The sequence below is a fragment of the Malus sylvestris genome, chromosome 14, assembly GCF_916048215.2.
Source record: "Malus sylvestris chromosome 14, drMalSylv7.2, whole genome shotgun sequence".
Taxonomy (NCBI): Eukaryota; Viridiplantae; Streptophyta; class Magnoliopsida; order Rosales; family Rosaceae; genus Malus; species Malus sylvestris.
The window spans coordinates 16,886,709-16,905,224 of record NC_062273.1 but is presented as its reverse complement, the minus strand read 5'-3'; the positions used below and the strand labels follow the sequence as shown (position 1 = coordinate 16,905,224).

General features: G+C 35.9%; 1 protein-coding gene and 1 long non-coding RNA gene across 2 annotated transcripts; both read right to left on the bottom strand.

The window, feature by feature from the left end:
• Positions 1-6,137: 6,137 nt before the first annotated feature.
• On the bottom strand, positions 6,138-7,043 carry LOC126600295 (late embryogenesis abundant protein At1g64065-like). Its single transcript, XM_050266881.1, has one exon. It carries the CDS (start codon positions 6,879-6,881, stop codon positions 6,330-6,332), a length of 552 nt encoding a protein of 183 aa, XP_050122838.1. The 5' UTR covers positions 6,882-7,043; the 3' UTR covers positions 6,138-6,329.
• A 1,882-nt stretch (positions 7,044-8,925) lies between these two features.
• Positions 8,926-15,466, bottom strand: LOC126600297 (uncharacterized). Its single transcript, XR_007615412.1, has 3 exons — positions 14,905-15,466; positions 9,630-9,954; positions 8,926-9,535 (listed from the first exon to the last, which is right to left on the bottom strand). It is a non-coding gene; the product is annotated as an uncharacterized LOC126600297 (long non-coding RNA).
• Positions 15,467-18,516: the final 3,050 nt, after the last annotated feature.

Below are 18,516 nucleotides of genomic sequence, written 5' to 3'. Positions count from 1 at the left end.
TATGAGTGCAAATGTACTCCAATTTCTTTCACAAGAAGATGAGGAAGCTGTTTGTGATAATACTTTGATTGCTAACTTTCTCACAGTTGGTGCATCAGTCCCATACATGATCCACCATTCAGCTATAATGAAAAAAATGTTGATAAGCCTAATAACTCCAACAAATTCTATTATAAACTGATAGTGAAATATGTTTACACTCATTAGAAGACATTTTTGTTCGAGTAGCAACTGATGTTAGTTCTCCAAAAGTTCTTCTTGCATCTTTAAACCATGTTAGCTAAATCCAATAAATCGTGTTAGTTTAATCCAACAATGCAATTATTATAATTTAAGTAATTGTGTACCTCATTTCCAAATTGGCCAACTGTTGGTGATGCAGGGTCTAATTTAGAGTATACATTATGTACAACACATATAAGGGTACCATCATCTCGAACACCGGGTATGTATTGGTATCGAGGATTCAAATAATATGTTATTCAAAGAAACACATACTCTAATAAGAGAAATAATATTTATGCAACTAAAGAAATGAATTGCAAATTATGACATAATTTATACCTGCTGCATGCAAATCGTGGTATAATGTTTGATACCATCGGTCATTAATCATCTTTATGACCCACCTTGCACCATGTTTTCTTTCCAAGTCCTCCTTCACTACACGCATCAACTCATATATTGCCCCAATATTAGGATACACTTCTGTGTCAACGATCCGTAAAACTTTGTAAAGAGGTTCAAACACTTGGCACACATGTTCTAATTGAGTCCAAAAAGCATGATCAAGCACTATACTTTCCACCATACGACCTACATTTGAGCAGCTGAAATTGTGGTTGGCCCAATCGTCACTAGTGAATAATTGCTTCAACCTTGCTTTCTTCTTAGGTAGTCTGTCTAATGCAATATAGTTGGTGGCGAATTGAGTGGTAGTTGGACGAATAATTTCTCATCTTTGCCAACAACCAACCGTGATTGTAAATCTAATTTGTGATCGTTATAGCTCTTTTTACGACATTAGCAATATTCTCTCTTCCCCATTGCCTCAAATATGAGATCAATACAATGTGCTGCACATGATGTCCAAAACACATTATGATGCTTCATTAACTTTTTTCCAGCTTTGACAAATGCAGAACCGTTGTCGATCACAACTTGGACAACATTATGCTCTCCCACCTCCATGATTACATCCCTCAATAATTTGTAAATATACTTATAGTTCTTTATATGGTCTGAAGCATCAACGGACTTCAAAAAAAAATTCTTTTCCTTGGAGTGTACCATGAAGTTTATGATAGACAATCTGGTCGAGCCAGTCTATCCGTCACACATAATTGTGCAACCATTAGTTTCCTACTTTGACCTCAACTTGTTAACATACTCGCCAATGTCTTTATACTCCATTTCCAAATATTTGTTTCTTACCTCATAGGGAGTGGGAGGTTGTACTCCAACATCAGCCTGTTGACATCTCAATACCATATTTTTGAAATGATGTGATGATGCCTTCTCAGCAGGGACATTTTCATAGATAAAGAACTTGCTAATTAGACGCCCCATTCCCTCCTTCACATTACCTCCAGTAAAATAACTCCAATCACGCTTTTGACGTGCTTTGGATGACTTATATAAACTTAGGGCTATTGGTGGTGTTGGTTGTGATTCTCTAACACTTGCTCCCCGTCTCATTTGTGCACCACCACTTGTCCCGAAACCTTGTGCTCTATTAAGAATTTTATGAAGGTGTTCTCTTTCCCATGCTGACTGTTTGGAGGCACGTAATGCTTGTTTGAAATTGCATCGTTCTTCAAGTACCATGTCATCATCACATTCGTCCTCATCGTCATCACCATCACTATCAATCGCTTGGCCAATGATTTCTCCTCGTAGCCCAGCTCGAATATTTTCCATTCCATGTGATTTCTTTTCCTTCTGGTGTTTTTTATTTTTTTTAATAATGTGGTGATGAATGCCTTCACTTCTGGGGGGGACATTATCATATTGTTGGACATTATTTCCTGGATATAATCCACTAAGATGGTATTTAAGTCGTGTCACTCTGCCACTCTTCCTTACTCGACCACAATATTTGCAAATTGTGCCATGTTTGTTTCCGTCTATTGGGTCTCCATGTTCCCAAGCTGGATCACGTTTAGTAACTCCACTAGACATCTTAAACATACCTATATTTATTTTTCATGGAAATTAGGCAATTATTTTTTGGCCAAAAAATATAGTAGTGACAGTTATATAAGAGAACCTAAATAATAAAGTTATTCTACAAAAGAATTAACTAGGAAGTAAAGAAAATGATTGTAAGAATTTAAGTAATTATAAAAATAATATGGAATAATAAAACCTAATATTAATGAATAATAATCCAATTTGATAATAAAATAATAAATAACATTAAACATATTAAAATTATCCTAGAGAATAATTATACAACATTACTAAATTACTTCAAAAAATTAACATGCAAGTATTATTTGGTTCTTAGATCACAAGCACGGGTCCACACAAATTTTTTTGTTGTTGTATAAATTACAATAATGTAAATATAAGTTTGTAAACTTACCTTAAATATGGAATCCTTTGTGTAAAGGCCAAATAGAATTTGCGTGGACCAACAATAAAATAATAATTACACAAATGTAACAAATCTGGAACTTTCGATGTCGTACGTAGCAACAAAACCTCGACGATCCTCTGCAGGCTCTGGAAAGGCTCTGAAAGGGCTAAGGGAAGAAGAAGAAACGAAAAGGTGTAATAGAGGTTTTTCAATTTTCGAAGAGTAAAAAAAGGTGTGATGATCTGATACTCCACCTTTGGGAATGTGAAAGAGTTGGAAGTGGCACACAGTTTTGAGTATGAAACCACCACTACTTTTTGTCTTTTCAAAAGTTGTCAAAAGTTTGAGATTTATACATACATACATACATACATATATATATATATATATATATATATATATATATATAGCGTTTAGATTTATTTATAGGGTTTGGGTTATTTATATTATATATATATATATATATAAATGTTATATGAATTATTTGGATGTTTTTTTTTCCTCTTGGATAACACACACACACATACACACAGACCCTTAATCTCTCGATCCTTCTTCCTCATTCCTCTCCTTGTTTCTTCTCTGGTTCTCCCCCCATCTCTTCGCTGCAACTCTTCTTCCTAGAGCAGACAGACACACACACATCCCACCTTCCCCGTGTTTCCCCCTTCCCTAATCCCTCGAACCTTCTCCCTCATTCCTCTCCTTGTTTCCTCTCCCCCCATCTCTGCAACTCTCCTTCCTGGAGCACAGACACACCACACCCACACCCCACTGTGACCTCCACCACAGTGGCGCACACTCCGGCGAGCACCATCACCACCTGTGGACCGTTCCTCCTCCCTTTCTCACCTCCCTGCGAGCACCATCAGGCAAGGGGAGGCCTTGTTTAGGTCGTACGAGGCGGATGATCCATCAAACCCAAGCGGGTTTTAGGATCCGGAGAAAAGGGATTGCTCATTTTGATGGGTCTAAGCATGGATTGCAGAGAGAGGCGCAAATCTTGGCAACTGCGATGACGAAGCCTCGACTGCAGTTACGATGATGGAGCCTCGGCGATAGTATCGCGATATGTTGACGATAATTAAGTGGATAAGTGTGAAAATATCGCCCTCTAAAAAAAACGATATTATCGACGATATTTCGCCGATAATATCGATATTTTAGACCATGGACTAAACTACTATACGCATTCTCAAATCACAAAATGAAAAATCATATTTGTTGTTTTGGTATTACAACCACCCCTCCCCCCCCCCTCCCCAACTCCTTGGGCGCGTGGCTTTGGTCTTTGATCAAATGATTTTATCAAGATAGAAGATAACGGATTTTTGCTACCACAAATTGATGCTTTCATTGAAAGCTTAATTTAATTCTCGTAGAAGGCTCTCGTAATCCCGTTGTTGAATTTCCCCCTCCTCGATTTTCTTGCATGCTCCTAGTCTCTAAATTTTTTTATAAAGTTCTTTGATTAGTCATTTAAGAAAAGAGAACATGGTTGAAAGTTCTAAAACCATAACAAATAACAAATAGTACACCCTACGTACCTAGATGTAGACCAGAGAATGGAGGCCATGACGTGGCCCAGCTCCGCCGCTCCTCGCGAACACGGTGGTTGGACACCCTTTGCCACCACTACATGTTGCCATGACAACCCAATAGATGGCAATAAACGCTGCAAGAGCCATTGTTATGAAAATTCCAGCCAAGCCCAGCCTAGGCCCCGCCCAGGTACTAGGCGGCTGGTCACCAGCCTGATTAATCCCTATGCATTTAAAATTAAAAAAGGGCGCCTCGACCTTCCTTGGCACTCCCTTAGGTCACAACTATCACTTAGACATAAAATAAATAACTTTCGTTTTGTATTTTATTTTTCAATAAATTGTAAAATACTTATTGAATATTATGCCTCTACTCGTCGCCCGACTAGCGCTTAGTATTTTTTAGAACCTTGATAGCAAAAGCCCAAACCTTCCGGGCACAGCAACTACAACAAACCTTGCCGCCCATGCCCGCGTACAGAGCAGAATAGGTCAAGCCAACATGAGGAGCCCAGGCCCACTATGCGCGAGCCTAGCGCCCACTGACACAAGCCAGACATGACAAACTAACCCGAGTGTTCACCCCAGGCTCAACCTCTGCGTCTACGCACCTAACTAAGATCAGACATTAATTTATGATTCCTCTTGTCTGAGTCACTCAACAGCATCCTCAGTCTCTCGTCTGGAAGTGCCAAGTGTTTACCAATTCGGCCCAGCACCTAAGCACCCACTCAGAGTGACGACTTCCACATTCCGCTAAGTACTTGGTGTCAGAATAAAAATTCTACAAAGATGACTCAATCATGCATTATGACTTGAATCTCACTTTGGGCGAGGTGATGGTCTTGTTCTCCAAGGCCCTCCGAATACATAATTAGGGGCAATTGCGAGATCATGTTTTCCACATCTTCAGAATAGTGAATATATGAACCCATTCAGTTGGTCCAACTCGGAGTGTGTAAGGCACATTCACATCTTTATCGTAAGATATCATAACTTGATGGTTCTCAACAAATACCCTAGAATTATTCCACCATCGGAGTCCTAACAAGATTTTACAATCCATCTACACTTAAGCACTCCGGCTGGAATGGGCATCGTAGGCACCCACGTCATACTCAACAACCACCACTCATATGCCAATCAAACCACTCCTTCCCAATTGCCCAAATGAGCATCATAGGCACCCCACTCCCGCCTGTTCTATGTAAGTTCTTATTGGAATCTTAATAAATTCTTACTACTATAAAAAAAAGTCCTCTACTTTTTTTTTAATTTCTTTATAAAATGTTACCTGCTAAGGTGGCCTTCCAATTAAATTATCCTTGGCAGCAGCCAGCAGTGCCAAATTGCCAAATTGCCAATTGCCAGTTTCGTATTTGGCGGCCTCAATATCTTAGGGAGATTAAAATCGGTACAAAGAAACCCTTAATATGCACATTTTAAAAGAAGACCGATATGATACATCCTTGTTTTTTCTAATGCGACAAATAAGGTCCTACCTTAATTAAATTATCTTAGGAAGCAAAGTTACATATATTTCTCGACATTAATTACAATAGATGTTTATTTCCAATTCAACATCTAGTTACATTTGGGTTATATTTTTGTTACATTTTTCTTAGGAATATGTATGATATTCATTAAGATAACAAGAACGCGTACAAAATAGATACTACATAAAGAATGCGATTAATTGAAAAAAATATCATGATGGGACTTTCAACCGGGGTTCAAAGAAATAGACCAACATTACATCAACTAACCCTTAACGATTCATAATCTTTACCTTTTTTCACACCAATTTCCCTTTGGCTTACCACAGAAGCAGAAGGGCTTTCATTTACTCACTTAAGCATGCTAGAATTCATTTTTCTACAAAAAGACTTTAATTAATTTTTAAAAAAGTACTATTTTTCTATTTTTAAAATAAAGTACTTGATTATTGTGCTTGCTATTGTTGTCTTCCATTGCCCACAAAAAAAAAAATCCCAAATTAATCTCAACACCAAATGAATACGAATATAAAAGAATGTATATATAATCGACATAACTCAACAATCCGAAAGGCATTACAAAAAACAGGTGTAACACCCAAAAGCTGAAAAAAAAACACAAAAACAAAGAGAGAGACTTAATGAAGTCCTCCCAGGAAAAATAAATATATCACAATGAACGAAAATAACCAAAACCACATAAAATTTTGTTCATTTGCACTTCAAATCCTGGATATCACGGTTTTTCAAATTAACTGACATGCTGCAGCTCATTTTGCCAGACTTGTTCTTCTTGATAATCTTCATCAATTCAACCTTTCCCTTCAAGGTAGCCTCACTAGTCAGAGGCACAACACCTGAGTTGATGTCATTGCCAAGGTTTGTGGATCCTGAAAGCTTGTCGGTGTTAATGCTAATGATAACATCGGTTCTCCGAGTCGATCGAGCTTTGGCTTTTCCCTGAGGAATATCAGCAGTACCAATTGCCTGTCCACCGTAGTAGATTGTGACAGTGCTGTTTTGATATTTGAAATGACCAAAGTTTGTGTTCTTCACTGCAAATTTGGTTACCAAATTCAAACTCAAAGATGGAGAGTTGGCGGCTGGAGAGCTGAAATTTTCTGTAACAATTGTGCTAAATCTGACTTTTGGACCCTTGACTTTCATCACGGTAAGTGCAAAGGCTGTAATAACTATGATCTGAAACACAATGAAAATAGCAACATATGCTAGGCACTTCTTGTTCTTCCCGTCTCCTTTCATTGTGTATGAAAAAAATGGATGATGATTGTTTTTTGTGTTTGTAATAAAGGAAACCCTTGTTTTTCTTTGCTCTTGGTTTGGCACGTATCAAAGAATTGCAAAAGGCTCTGAGGAGTTGGAGGAGTTGGATGAGTTGGATGAGTTGAATGAACCACAGAGCTGCAGTATTTATAAATTCTTGTGATGTCAGATACGATAAAATGTTTAAGAAATTCAAGTGGAGACATAGGATTTTTATTGTATTAATTTCTTACTATCTTTGATTTTTTTCTTTGTTGATATTTCAAAACGTGTTTGGAAGACTTTTGAGTATTTGACCAACATTGTACAAGCCTACAAGGACTGAAGCTTCTGTGAAATATCTCAACCATTAAACCTATCAATTTTTCTTTTTCTTGTTCTTCTAGATGAAAGAATTTGAGGATATGTACGGTCCATTTTCCTATAAATGTGGAATTCATTCTCAAGACGTTTCCTCGTTTGCAGCGAATTTCTAAAGCAAACATGTGGACAACATAAATAGGGTAACGTGGCGCGCATGTGGCCATTGGATTTCACATGTGGGACAACCTAATGTGATAGAATCAAGAAAGTTAAGGTTTCGTCATAAAACTAATTGACAACATGTAAAGTATCTGAATTATATATAAGCACATATAAAACCCTTTCTCCCATCAATATGAAATTCATTCTCAACAAACTAGGACTATCCTGTTCTTATCAAGAGATTAGGGTCGTGAGAATCCAAGCATTTTGTGGTATCAAACATTGCCTTACTATCCCTTTAGTTTTAACTATTTATCCTTTCAATGAAAGGTAATTTCTCGATTTATAGGGTTGCATATTGTACGTTAAAATGGGCCAATTATTAGTAAATTTCTTCCGGCCAAAAAGAATAGTAAATTTCAGATTTCTCTTATCTCCTTCAAAATAAAATATTTAATTTAGTTGTGTTGAGTGAATTCATAATTAGCAACATAACTTTAGTCTTATAAAGTAAATTGATAAGGGTGATGTTAGGGGGAAAAAATTGCAAACTAAATGATATGTTACCAATAGGAACGAGAACGTTTATTAACTTTTAAGTAATAAACTAATCATCAACTTAGTTTTCAAAATTTTGTTTACAAATCTAGTATCTTTAACATTATCCAATCAATAATTAACAACATGAAATCATTTTAAGCTATTTTTAAGCCTTTAATTTTTTTATCAGATCAGTTGAAGATAGACTTATGTGCCCTTCTGGCCCTAAGTTTCGAATCTTTGAGAGAGTGACTAGTCGTGGATTTAAAAATAATGGAGTTTAATATTTGTCAAGTGGGGACATTTCTCACGTAAAGATAAGAATATTAGATACTACCCATTCTTATCTTCTGGAAGAGAAAGACACCTTCAGAGTAATACAGTTAACGACTTTAACGAGTGGCGTGCCTAATTACAAGATACATAATCTTCTTTTATAAACAAAGGCGACTGACTCACCAACGCAGGCTGTCATGTTGGACAAAAAACGGGGGGTTGCGCCTATCAACCACACGCGCGCGCGCGCACACATATATATATTATATGAAGCAGCAGCCTTTATAGACTCAACGCAAAGTTAATTTGGAGACTGTATAGTACGGATTGTAGGGTCCACTTGTTGAGTTGAATTGCATTTGTGCTGCTTGCTAACTACAAACAACAAGGGGAACCTCTCATGATCCTTACCGTATAAACCCTAAATTAGAGCATCATTAATAACGACGCACATCAAAAGTAACTTTTCATAGTCCTTATAGTGTAAACCTTAAATTAGAGGAATTCCCACAATTACGAAATTTGAGGACTCATTTAGGTCATCTCTAACCAAATGAGGATCAGAAAGCTCCTTTTAGCCCTATAGCCTTCCAAGAAATTAATATTTTAATGAACAGTGCCAAACCATATTTCTTACAATCTCCAATTGAGGGGTCAGAGGGCCATAGGCCAAATATAGCCCTATGATAAAAAAAAAAACCATATCTAACTGAGGGGGCCAAAGGGTCATAGGCCCAACATTATTTATTATTTTAATTTAAAAACTACAACTTAAATTTAAAAACTACAATAACTTAAATTTAAAGTCTATAATCATCATCATCATCATCAGCCATTGTAGGATTATAGTCAGAGGTAAACAACTCCCGTCAGGCCATAATATCCCGCTTTTTCCTATCAAAATAGGTCTTACTCATTGGAGTGTAATCCGACGTGTTCCTTTGCATATTCCTATCATCCATCTCTTATTGTATTTGTTTGGCCCGTTCTTCGTGCCTACAATTCCTTTCTTCTCCAACAATGATATTTTGCTCCACCATTAATCGCAAAGAGGCTGTCATTTCATGTTGAAATGCGTAATTATCCTTTGCCTTGCCCTTTTCCTTCAATTTTCGGGCCTTGTTCATAACCCTAGATATGGAACCTTCACCCAGAGACAGATTTTCTACCCTTGTTTATTGAATGGTAGGAGATCCATCTTCATCGCCATCTGCAGTTAAGGATGGTGTAGGACCAACTCTTTGTTCAGGTGGATCTTCAAATAACACCTACCCTTTACAAATTTCCCAACAACCGTGATAATTAAAGGGTTTCCAGTTGTCTTCCATATACAATTCCTTCGCTTGGCATACCTAGAAAATATAATTACAAAAACTAAAGGAAATTCATTTATGAAATTAAATGTAATATAATTAAATATTTAAAATAAATTGTGAAAACACTTACGTTGTCTTAGTAATTGGCGTCGCTTTCATATCTGCTTATGGCTTGTAACAGTGCTTGGTGTCATTTATTCAAACTTGAATGAAGACGTTTCTTCCATCTTGAAGAACAACTCTTGTGGTTTTGGGTATTCGGTGGAGTGGTGTCTTCGTAGAACTCATAGTATTTTTTGTACGTACAAGTCCAAACACCTTCACTTGTTCGAGAACTCCCCCTCACACTATCTTCCGAGACCCATCTATAAGTCATGCAAAGAGCTTCATTTTCTTTTAAAGTCCAAGCCCTACCTTTCATTGCAGATGTGGCCATTTGAAAACTATTGAAAAAACTGAAGGAAAGATTATTGGAAGAGCTAAGAGAATAGAATGTGAATAATTGAAATAGAATGAAGATAGTATGGATGGTGAAAATTATATGAGAAATGATGTAGGAATGGCTTATATATTTATAGGAAAAAAATGGGAATTTAAAAAAAAATATTTAAATTTGTCAAGAAAAAACAAAATCAAATCTAACATTCATGGCTAGCTGGCGTCATGCTGACATCAGGTAGCTGTTGGATTTAAATGCTTGGGCTAGCCTGAGGCTAGCTAGCTTGCTCCTTTGGGCTAGCCGGTTGGCCTGTTTTCCCTTTTTTGGCCCGGTGGGGCCCACGAGCCATTTGGCCTAACTCTCGGTTTGAGACGGTTTTCGTGTCATTTTAGGCTATTTTCTGTCATATGACCCTCTGGTCAGATCGGTTGGAGATGGCCTTAGAGAGGCTTATAGTATAAACTTTAAATTCAGGATTTATATAATTTTATGTGATAATTTCATAGAAGGTTTTTTTTTTTTTTTTAACTTTTTAAGTCAATTTAACTTCATGTTATTGTAATTATTTTTGTAAACATTTCTACAAAAAAAATTAAGAAAAACTAATGAAAAAGGGTTTTAAATTTTTATATTAAAAAAAAAACCATCCACTAACTTTATTTAATGATAAGGACAAAAGAGTGAAAACAAAAAAAAAAGAAAAAACATAAAGAACCTAACTTGCACTGGGCGTGTCCCCTATATAAACTGATACAACAGATCCTTCATGTTTTGCTTGCTGTCAGTAGAAACTCAGATGTAACACCTCACCCCCGAAATACTTATTTTTGGGAAATAATTCCGATGATAAGCCCAATTTAAACTCTTGTCTAATTTACTACCATTAATCATTATTCTTTACTGCAATTCCTTAATTCCTCACAAAACTATATCCCTATTTTAAATTATCAAAACATACAATTAAATTATCAATTAAATCCCCAAATTTCTTCTATTAAAACAACTTCTCAACAAAAGATTAATTCTCGATTATTTAGGGCTGCACCTAACCTCTAATAACCTACGTACCCTTGAGCAGGATCAAACCCTTCGTAGTTCACCATTCACTTCCTAACTCATTTCCGAAAAACATTCAAGTGACTAACAATCACTAACTAGGTTCAAACAAGGGAGTCACACCAAATGCATATCAAATATGAATTTAGAATATCGAAATTAGCTTAAAAAGACAGCATCGGCTCACTGGCCACGCGTCGCCGTGGGTGGCGGTCGATCGCCCAAACTTGTTGAAAAATTTCACTATTTCTAAAAATTCTCAAAATTTACAAAAATGTAGAGAAAGTAAAAGGGAACAACTTTTATACTTGGGCCAAAATCCAATTTGGTCGGAAAACATCTCAAATTGCCCACGAACTGTAAACCCTTAATTTTGGGTATTTTTAATTCGATGCCCCAATCAATGCTTGGGCCATGCTCCTGGGGTTGAGGGAAGTCTATTGGTGGTGGGGAACAACAGTAATCGTTGTCGGAATCACCAAAAAAATGGTGAAACCCGCAAAATAAACCGAAACATTGTTCCTTGGAATTTTAAAATTAGGCTAGAAATTTAGAAATATAACACCACAGGGACGTTGGGCTTGTCAAGATCTTTCCATGGACACCAAGATCACCTAAAACGGAGGTCAGATGAGGGAGATACAGCTGGGTCAAAATTGATGGTTCACGGGTCGAAAACGACCCTTCTCCTCCCTCTTTTCCCTCCTTTCTCCCCTTTATCTGATTGGCTCTCTCCCCCTCCTTTTCTCTTCCACACTCTCCTTTCCTCCCTCTCCCTTGCTGCTATCTGGCAGTTTCTAGAGTGTTTTTTTTTTTTTACTATTTTTTTTCTTCTCTCATTTTCTTCTTTTCTAATTGGTCCCTTTCCCAAAGTAATGGGAACCCCTAAGTATTAAATTCTTATATTATTTAAGAAACTTCTAACGTCCATCACTTCTCCTTCCTCGTCTCGATTCACGAACGGCCTTCACCTACGAGCTCGTGGTGTCGAGCTTGATTCGAAAACATTAAGAGTGACACCCGAAGGTCTACGGATTTTAAATAATTAATTTCCAAACTTCAAACTTCGTAACTAGTTTAATTAAAATCTAATTTCAAAAAATTAATATAAATTCTCAAAACAAAGATTTTAAATTTCTCAATTCAATTATTTTTTTCATAACCATAAATTGATTATTTTCGATTTTCTCCACATATTCATATATTTAAATTTTCAGGGTATTACATTCACCCCCCCCCCCCCCCCGGTTAAAATAAATCTCATCCCCAAGATTTCAACCATTGAATTACGAAAAGAAATTAGACCTATTCTCACCATTCCTTTTATAGTGAATAAAAACATCGTCTCAATCTATGATTTAATCCAAGCTCCGAAAAATAAATAATTCCACGAAGCAATCAACTATACTCAGATTTCCTACCACCATCATTGGTAGAATAGATATCAGAAGTTCTAGCTATGCATATTGGCAAAATAATGTCAAACATCAAGCCACATTTACCATTGGCTAAATAATACCAAATTTTAAATCCCATCTACCCCTGACTAGATAAATACTAGCATGATAAGCACAATCATTGGCAAACCATATACCATCACTGGTTATACGCCGTCGTTACAATGGTTCTTCCTCCAATTTCTAACCACACACGCGGACAATACCAACATCAGAAAATTTTTGCCATACTCAATATTGGCAAAACAAATATCATAAATTTCAACCATAACTATCTTCGGCCAAATAGATATTAGAATTTAAAGCCATAATCATTAGTGGCTAAGTAATATCAAAATTTCAAGCCAAACCTTTATAATTGGCAAATCAAATATAAAAAATTCCAACCAAAATCATTGGAATTTCCAATCACACTCATTGGGTAATGGAAAGAAGTTTAAAACCAAATCCGCAATACCGTTAACATTGAACGAAATCAAAATCTCTTTCTATGATTTCATTCATATCCACTATTAAACTAAATTACCCACAATATATTTAAAAGCCTTTTAGATCTTTCTTTCAATTGTTTCTCTTTTAAATTGCTTCAAAGTTTAGCCACAGATTGAATAATTAGTGACTCACACTTACAGAGTAGTATTCACATTCCATCAACCAAATGAGAGAAATTTATATATCACGACTATAACGGTCAACGCAATTAAACCTTATTAATCACATAGCCATGAGAATATGTGCGCTTCATCAGTTCTGTTCGCAATATCAAATCCAACAATGACAACTCATGAATATGGCAACCAAACCAATCAAATTTGTAATTATAAGTTTTCTCCATCAATTATTTTCATCAAACATAAAAATAAAACACAATTGGGAAATCGTTTATATTAAACAAACTCAAAATTTCATTCCATAATTTTATTCATGTCCACCAATAATAAATGAAAAAAAATCTTCATGGTCTTTCCACCATTCTAATTATAATGGACAAATCACAACCTCAGTTTATGATTTCATTCTCATTCAATAAATCATCATAACTTTCATAAATATTAAAATTTTCATCCATAATTATCATTGGTCACAATATTTTAAAATTTCTAGCAATAATTATCATTGAGAAAACAATGATTTCATCACTTTTTCTTTTTATCCCAATCATTGACTAGTAGACGGGAAAAGACTGTAATATACCTAGCCAATACACATCACACTTTTTTATCACTTCAAAAATTCATTATCACAACCCACACATGGAGCTTTTCACCGGAAACAATGGGTCTTTGTGCCCATTCAACCACTCCTTCACATTTCACGGGTCATTTCGCCCAATTCATCGTTCACGGGCCACTTTTCCCAATCACACATCCTCGGGCCTTTTCGTCCAAATCAACATCCATGGGCCCTTTTTGCCCAATCAAACATTCCTCCCATTCCACGAGATATCATGCCCAAATCAACATCCACGGGCTTTTTTTGCCAAAATCAATATCCACGGGCCTTTTTTTCTGCCCAACCAAACATTCCTCAATGACATAGGTATAATACGATTTTTTCATCTACTTGTCATCATTCCACAATCATCTTATTTTAAAAAATTCATAACGCATAACATAATATCAATCTAATTCAAGATTAATCTGAAACTTAAATCAAATGCTCATATTCTAAGCTATACAAAAAATATGACATTTTAAAATTTTCTACTCCTACTCAATTCAATTCACTTCATAATGATTCACACTATAGGCATTTCACATATTCCTTCACATTCATAAAATTTATAAAATAATGCAATATCGATGAAATTCATAATTTACATCCACAAACTCAATAATAATATCTCACACTGTAAAATAGGATTATTTGCTCTGATACCATTTGTAACACCCCACCCCCAAAATACTTATTTTCGAGAAATAATTCCAATGATAGGCCCAATTTAAACTCTTATCTAGTTTACTACCATTAGTGATTATTCTTTAATTCAATTCCTTAATTCCTCACAAAACTATATCCCTATTTTAAATTATCAAAATATACGATTAAATTATCAATTAAATCCCCAAATTTCTTCTATTAAAACAACTTCTCAACAAAAGATTAATTCTCAATTATTTAGGGCTGCACCTAACCTCTAATAGACAACCTACGTACCCTTGAGCAGGATCAAGCCCTTCGTAGTTCACCATTCACTTCCTAACTCATTTCCGAAAAACATTCAAGTGACTAACAATCACTAACTAGGTTCAAAAAAGGGAGCCACACCAAATGCATATCAAATATGGTTTCAGAATATCGAAATTAGCTTAAAAAGACGGCATCGGCCCATTGGCCACGCGTCACCGTGGGTGGCGGTCAACCGCCCAGACTCGCTGGAAAATTTCACTATTTCTAAAAATTCTCAAAATTTACAAAAATGCAGAGAAAGTCAAGGGGAACAACTTTTATACCTGGGCCGAAGTCCAATTCGGCTAGAAAACACCTCAAATTGCCCACGAACCGCCATAAACCTTTAATTTTGGGTGTTCTTAATTCGACTCCCAAACAACTCTGACGCCCCAACCAATGCTTGGGCCTTGCTCCTAGGGTTGAGGGAAGTTTATTGGTGGTGGGGATCGATGGTAATCGTTGTCAGAATCACCGAAAAATGGTGAAACAGGCTTGACAAACTGGAACTTTGTGGCTTCAAATTTCAAAATAGGTCAGAAATTTAGAAATACAACACCACAGAGAAGTTAGGCTTGTCGAAATCTTTCCATGGACACTAAGATCACCCACAATGAAGGTTAGATGGGGAAGATAAAGCTGAGTCAAAATTGATGGTTCACGGGTCGAAAACGACCCGTCTCCTCCCTCATTTCTCTCTTTTCTCCCCTTTTTCTGATTGGCTCTCTCCCCTTCATTTTCTCTCCTGCACTCGCCTTTCCTCCCCTTCCTTTGCTACCATCTGGCAGCTTCTAGAGTGTTTTTTTTTTATTTTACTTTATTTATTTATTTATTTCTTTCTTCTCTCATTTTCTTCTTTTCTAATTGGTCCCTTTCCCAAAGTAATAGGAACCCTTAAAATATTAAATTCCTATTTTATTTAAGAAACTTCTAACATCCATAATTTCTCATTCCTCATCTCGATTTACGAACGGCCTTCGCCTACGTGCTCGTGATGTTGAGCTCAATTCGAAAACATTAAGAGTGACACCTGAAGTTCTACAGATTTTAAGAGTGGCACTCCAAACTTTCTATAATTAGAAAGAAAAATACACTTGTGAGGAGTGTAGAATGAGATTTTTGAAGTGCTAATAACAATTCCCTTTTATTTTTGTGGTGTTGTTTCCTAATAGTAGTCAAGGAAGATGAAAGATTTTTCATTGTGCCCCAAACACGGGGTGGTACATCATGTGTCTCTATAGAAGTGGTGAGATTTTTGTGTTAAAAAATTAAAAACATAAAAAATAAAATTTCCCACCACTTACATAATGATACGTGGTGTACCGCTTATGTTACGAGCATAAGGAAAATTTTCCCACCACTTAAATAGCATCCAGTATTTTAATTTGGTAATTGAAAATAGATTTTTAAATATAATTACTGAGAGCATAATCTTCTCAAGGTTTTGATTTAAAGGATCACTTCTAGGTTGATCGTTTTTGGCGCAATGGGTGCTTTTATAGGACCAAACAGGGTCTAAGTTTCAAACATTATGAAACTGAATCAAGAATTAGACACTATTTATAAAATTTGACCAATAAGTAGACACTCTTTATAAAACTGGAACAATAAATGGATACTATTTATGAAACTAGACCAATAAGTAGACACTATTTATGAAACAAAACCAATAATTAGGCACTATTTCTAAAACTAAACCAATAGGTGGGAACTATTTATGAAACTGGACAATAAACTATTTATGAAACTGGACCAAGAACTAGACATTATTTATGAAACATGATCAAGAACTAGCCACTATTTATGAAAGTAGACCAATAACTAGACACTATTTATGAAACCAGACCAAGAAATTGACACTGTTTATGAAAATGTACCATTACCATACACTATTTATGAAACTAGAAGCAATAACTAGGCACAATTTATGAAATATGACCAAGAATTAGGCATTTTTTAAGAAAGTGGACCAAGAACTAGGCACTATTTATGAAACTGGACCAATAAATAGTATATTGTCATTTTCATAAATAGTGTTTAGTTTCATAAATAGTGTTCAGTGTTTCAAAATAGTGTTCAGTTTCATAAATAGTGTTCAGTTTCATAAACAGTGAATGTGATGGATGCACAGGGTCCTGCGCGTTAGGTATTTTTTTAAAATTTTGTTTTTATATTAAAATTGTGTCATTTTCATTAAAATTTAAGTTCTTTTGTCTTTTTTTAATTAAAATTTAAGGGTTTTTCATTAATTTTAATTGTTTTTCATTAAATAAAGTTATAGTATGATTTTTGGTTAAAATAAACTTAGCCCAAGACCTTTTCATGAAGGTTTCCAAAAAATAATTCAATTTTCGACACCAAAAATTTTTCCTTACTAAAGTTGGTGGGATGAAGCTCCACCATTGAATTCTAATGGTAACTTTCAAAGTTTAATTTAAATAGTTGATCTTCAATAATAAAAATGTGAAAAAAACACCATAGTACATCTATATCGTTGAATGAAGCACATCAGCATAAATATATAATAAAGTAGCATGTGCTGTGAGACCCATGACTGCAGTTACGTCAACATTTGTCTGGCCAGTAATGCAGCATTCTACGTGTGGATGGAGTAATGTAACAATTGCAAAGCAGCAAGCACATAGGTGGGCCGAGTTTTTTGCTCAAAATGCCCATTGAGCTCCACCAAATCCGTCTAGATGTTGTCCCTATATGTAAGGACTTGCCTTTTGTATCCGATGAGTCCTTATACTTTAAGAGCTTAATTTCAGGTGCATTGGAGGGCCTTATTCCTCATTTATAAACTATGTAAGGTAGTGATGATAGCTTTGAGGATAGGCATTAGAGATGCTCTTAGTCTCTCCATTTACAATTAATCATGATCATATCACTTTAACTTAATCAGATAGTTATATGAATCACTACTTTAGTGAAAGCATAAGTATTGATGAAGGATTTTTAAAACTTTTTAAGGCCGAGTGTGGGACCATGATTTTCCAGGGTCGGAGTAAGGAGGATCGTTACCTCAGAAGTTTGGTCACTGACTCAACAACTCTGATCGATGTGAGTTGCTTAAGCAGACCACGATGCCACCACATCTTACTGTGCTCCGGAAAGGTAGGCAAAGTCCGTTGACTTTACTAAGCTTGACCATTCTTATTAGAAGATATGAAAACATGATTCAGTTAGGGTCAAATGAATTTCCTATATTCTTGAAGATTCTTACAATCTAGGGATTGGCGTGCAACGTAAGTAATCACACACCTAAGAGGAAACAATATATAAGCCCAGATATCCTATTGGATTCTCCAGTTTAATATTGATTCCATATTCTAAAAGGTCTTTCTCTCGACTAGTATAAATACCCTTGTTTAGGGCTTAACTCTGGTAACAATCCTGTAACACATAGTTATTCTTGCTCACTGCTTGAGTCTCAATATTGTTGACTAACTTAACCTTTAGAGAGCGTTTGACTGGTATCCCACCAATGCGCATATTTGGTTCCAATAATTGGTGTTTTTCATTGAGATGTGAACTCATAGTCCTTCTACCAAATCATTCTACTACACCATGTCTACTGAAGACAACTCTGTGAACGCTGACACCAACACTTAGGGTGGAAACAATCAACTCCCAAATGCCTCTATCGCTCCAGGTAATAGTGACGCTCTTATTGGTGAAGTTCTCCACACCAGAGACTAGATATAGGAAACCTTACTCCTAAATGCCTCTATCGCTCCGGGTAATAGTGACGCTCCTATTGGTGAAGTTCTCCACACCAGAGACTAGATATGGGAAACCTTGTTGAGGATCACTACTTCTGTCAACGGTTTTCAACTTCTCCGGCTGAGAATAGTTCAAACTTTGTCAACTTCGAAAAGCACATAAAGGCCACA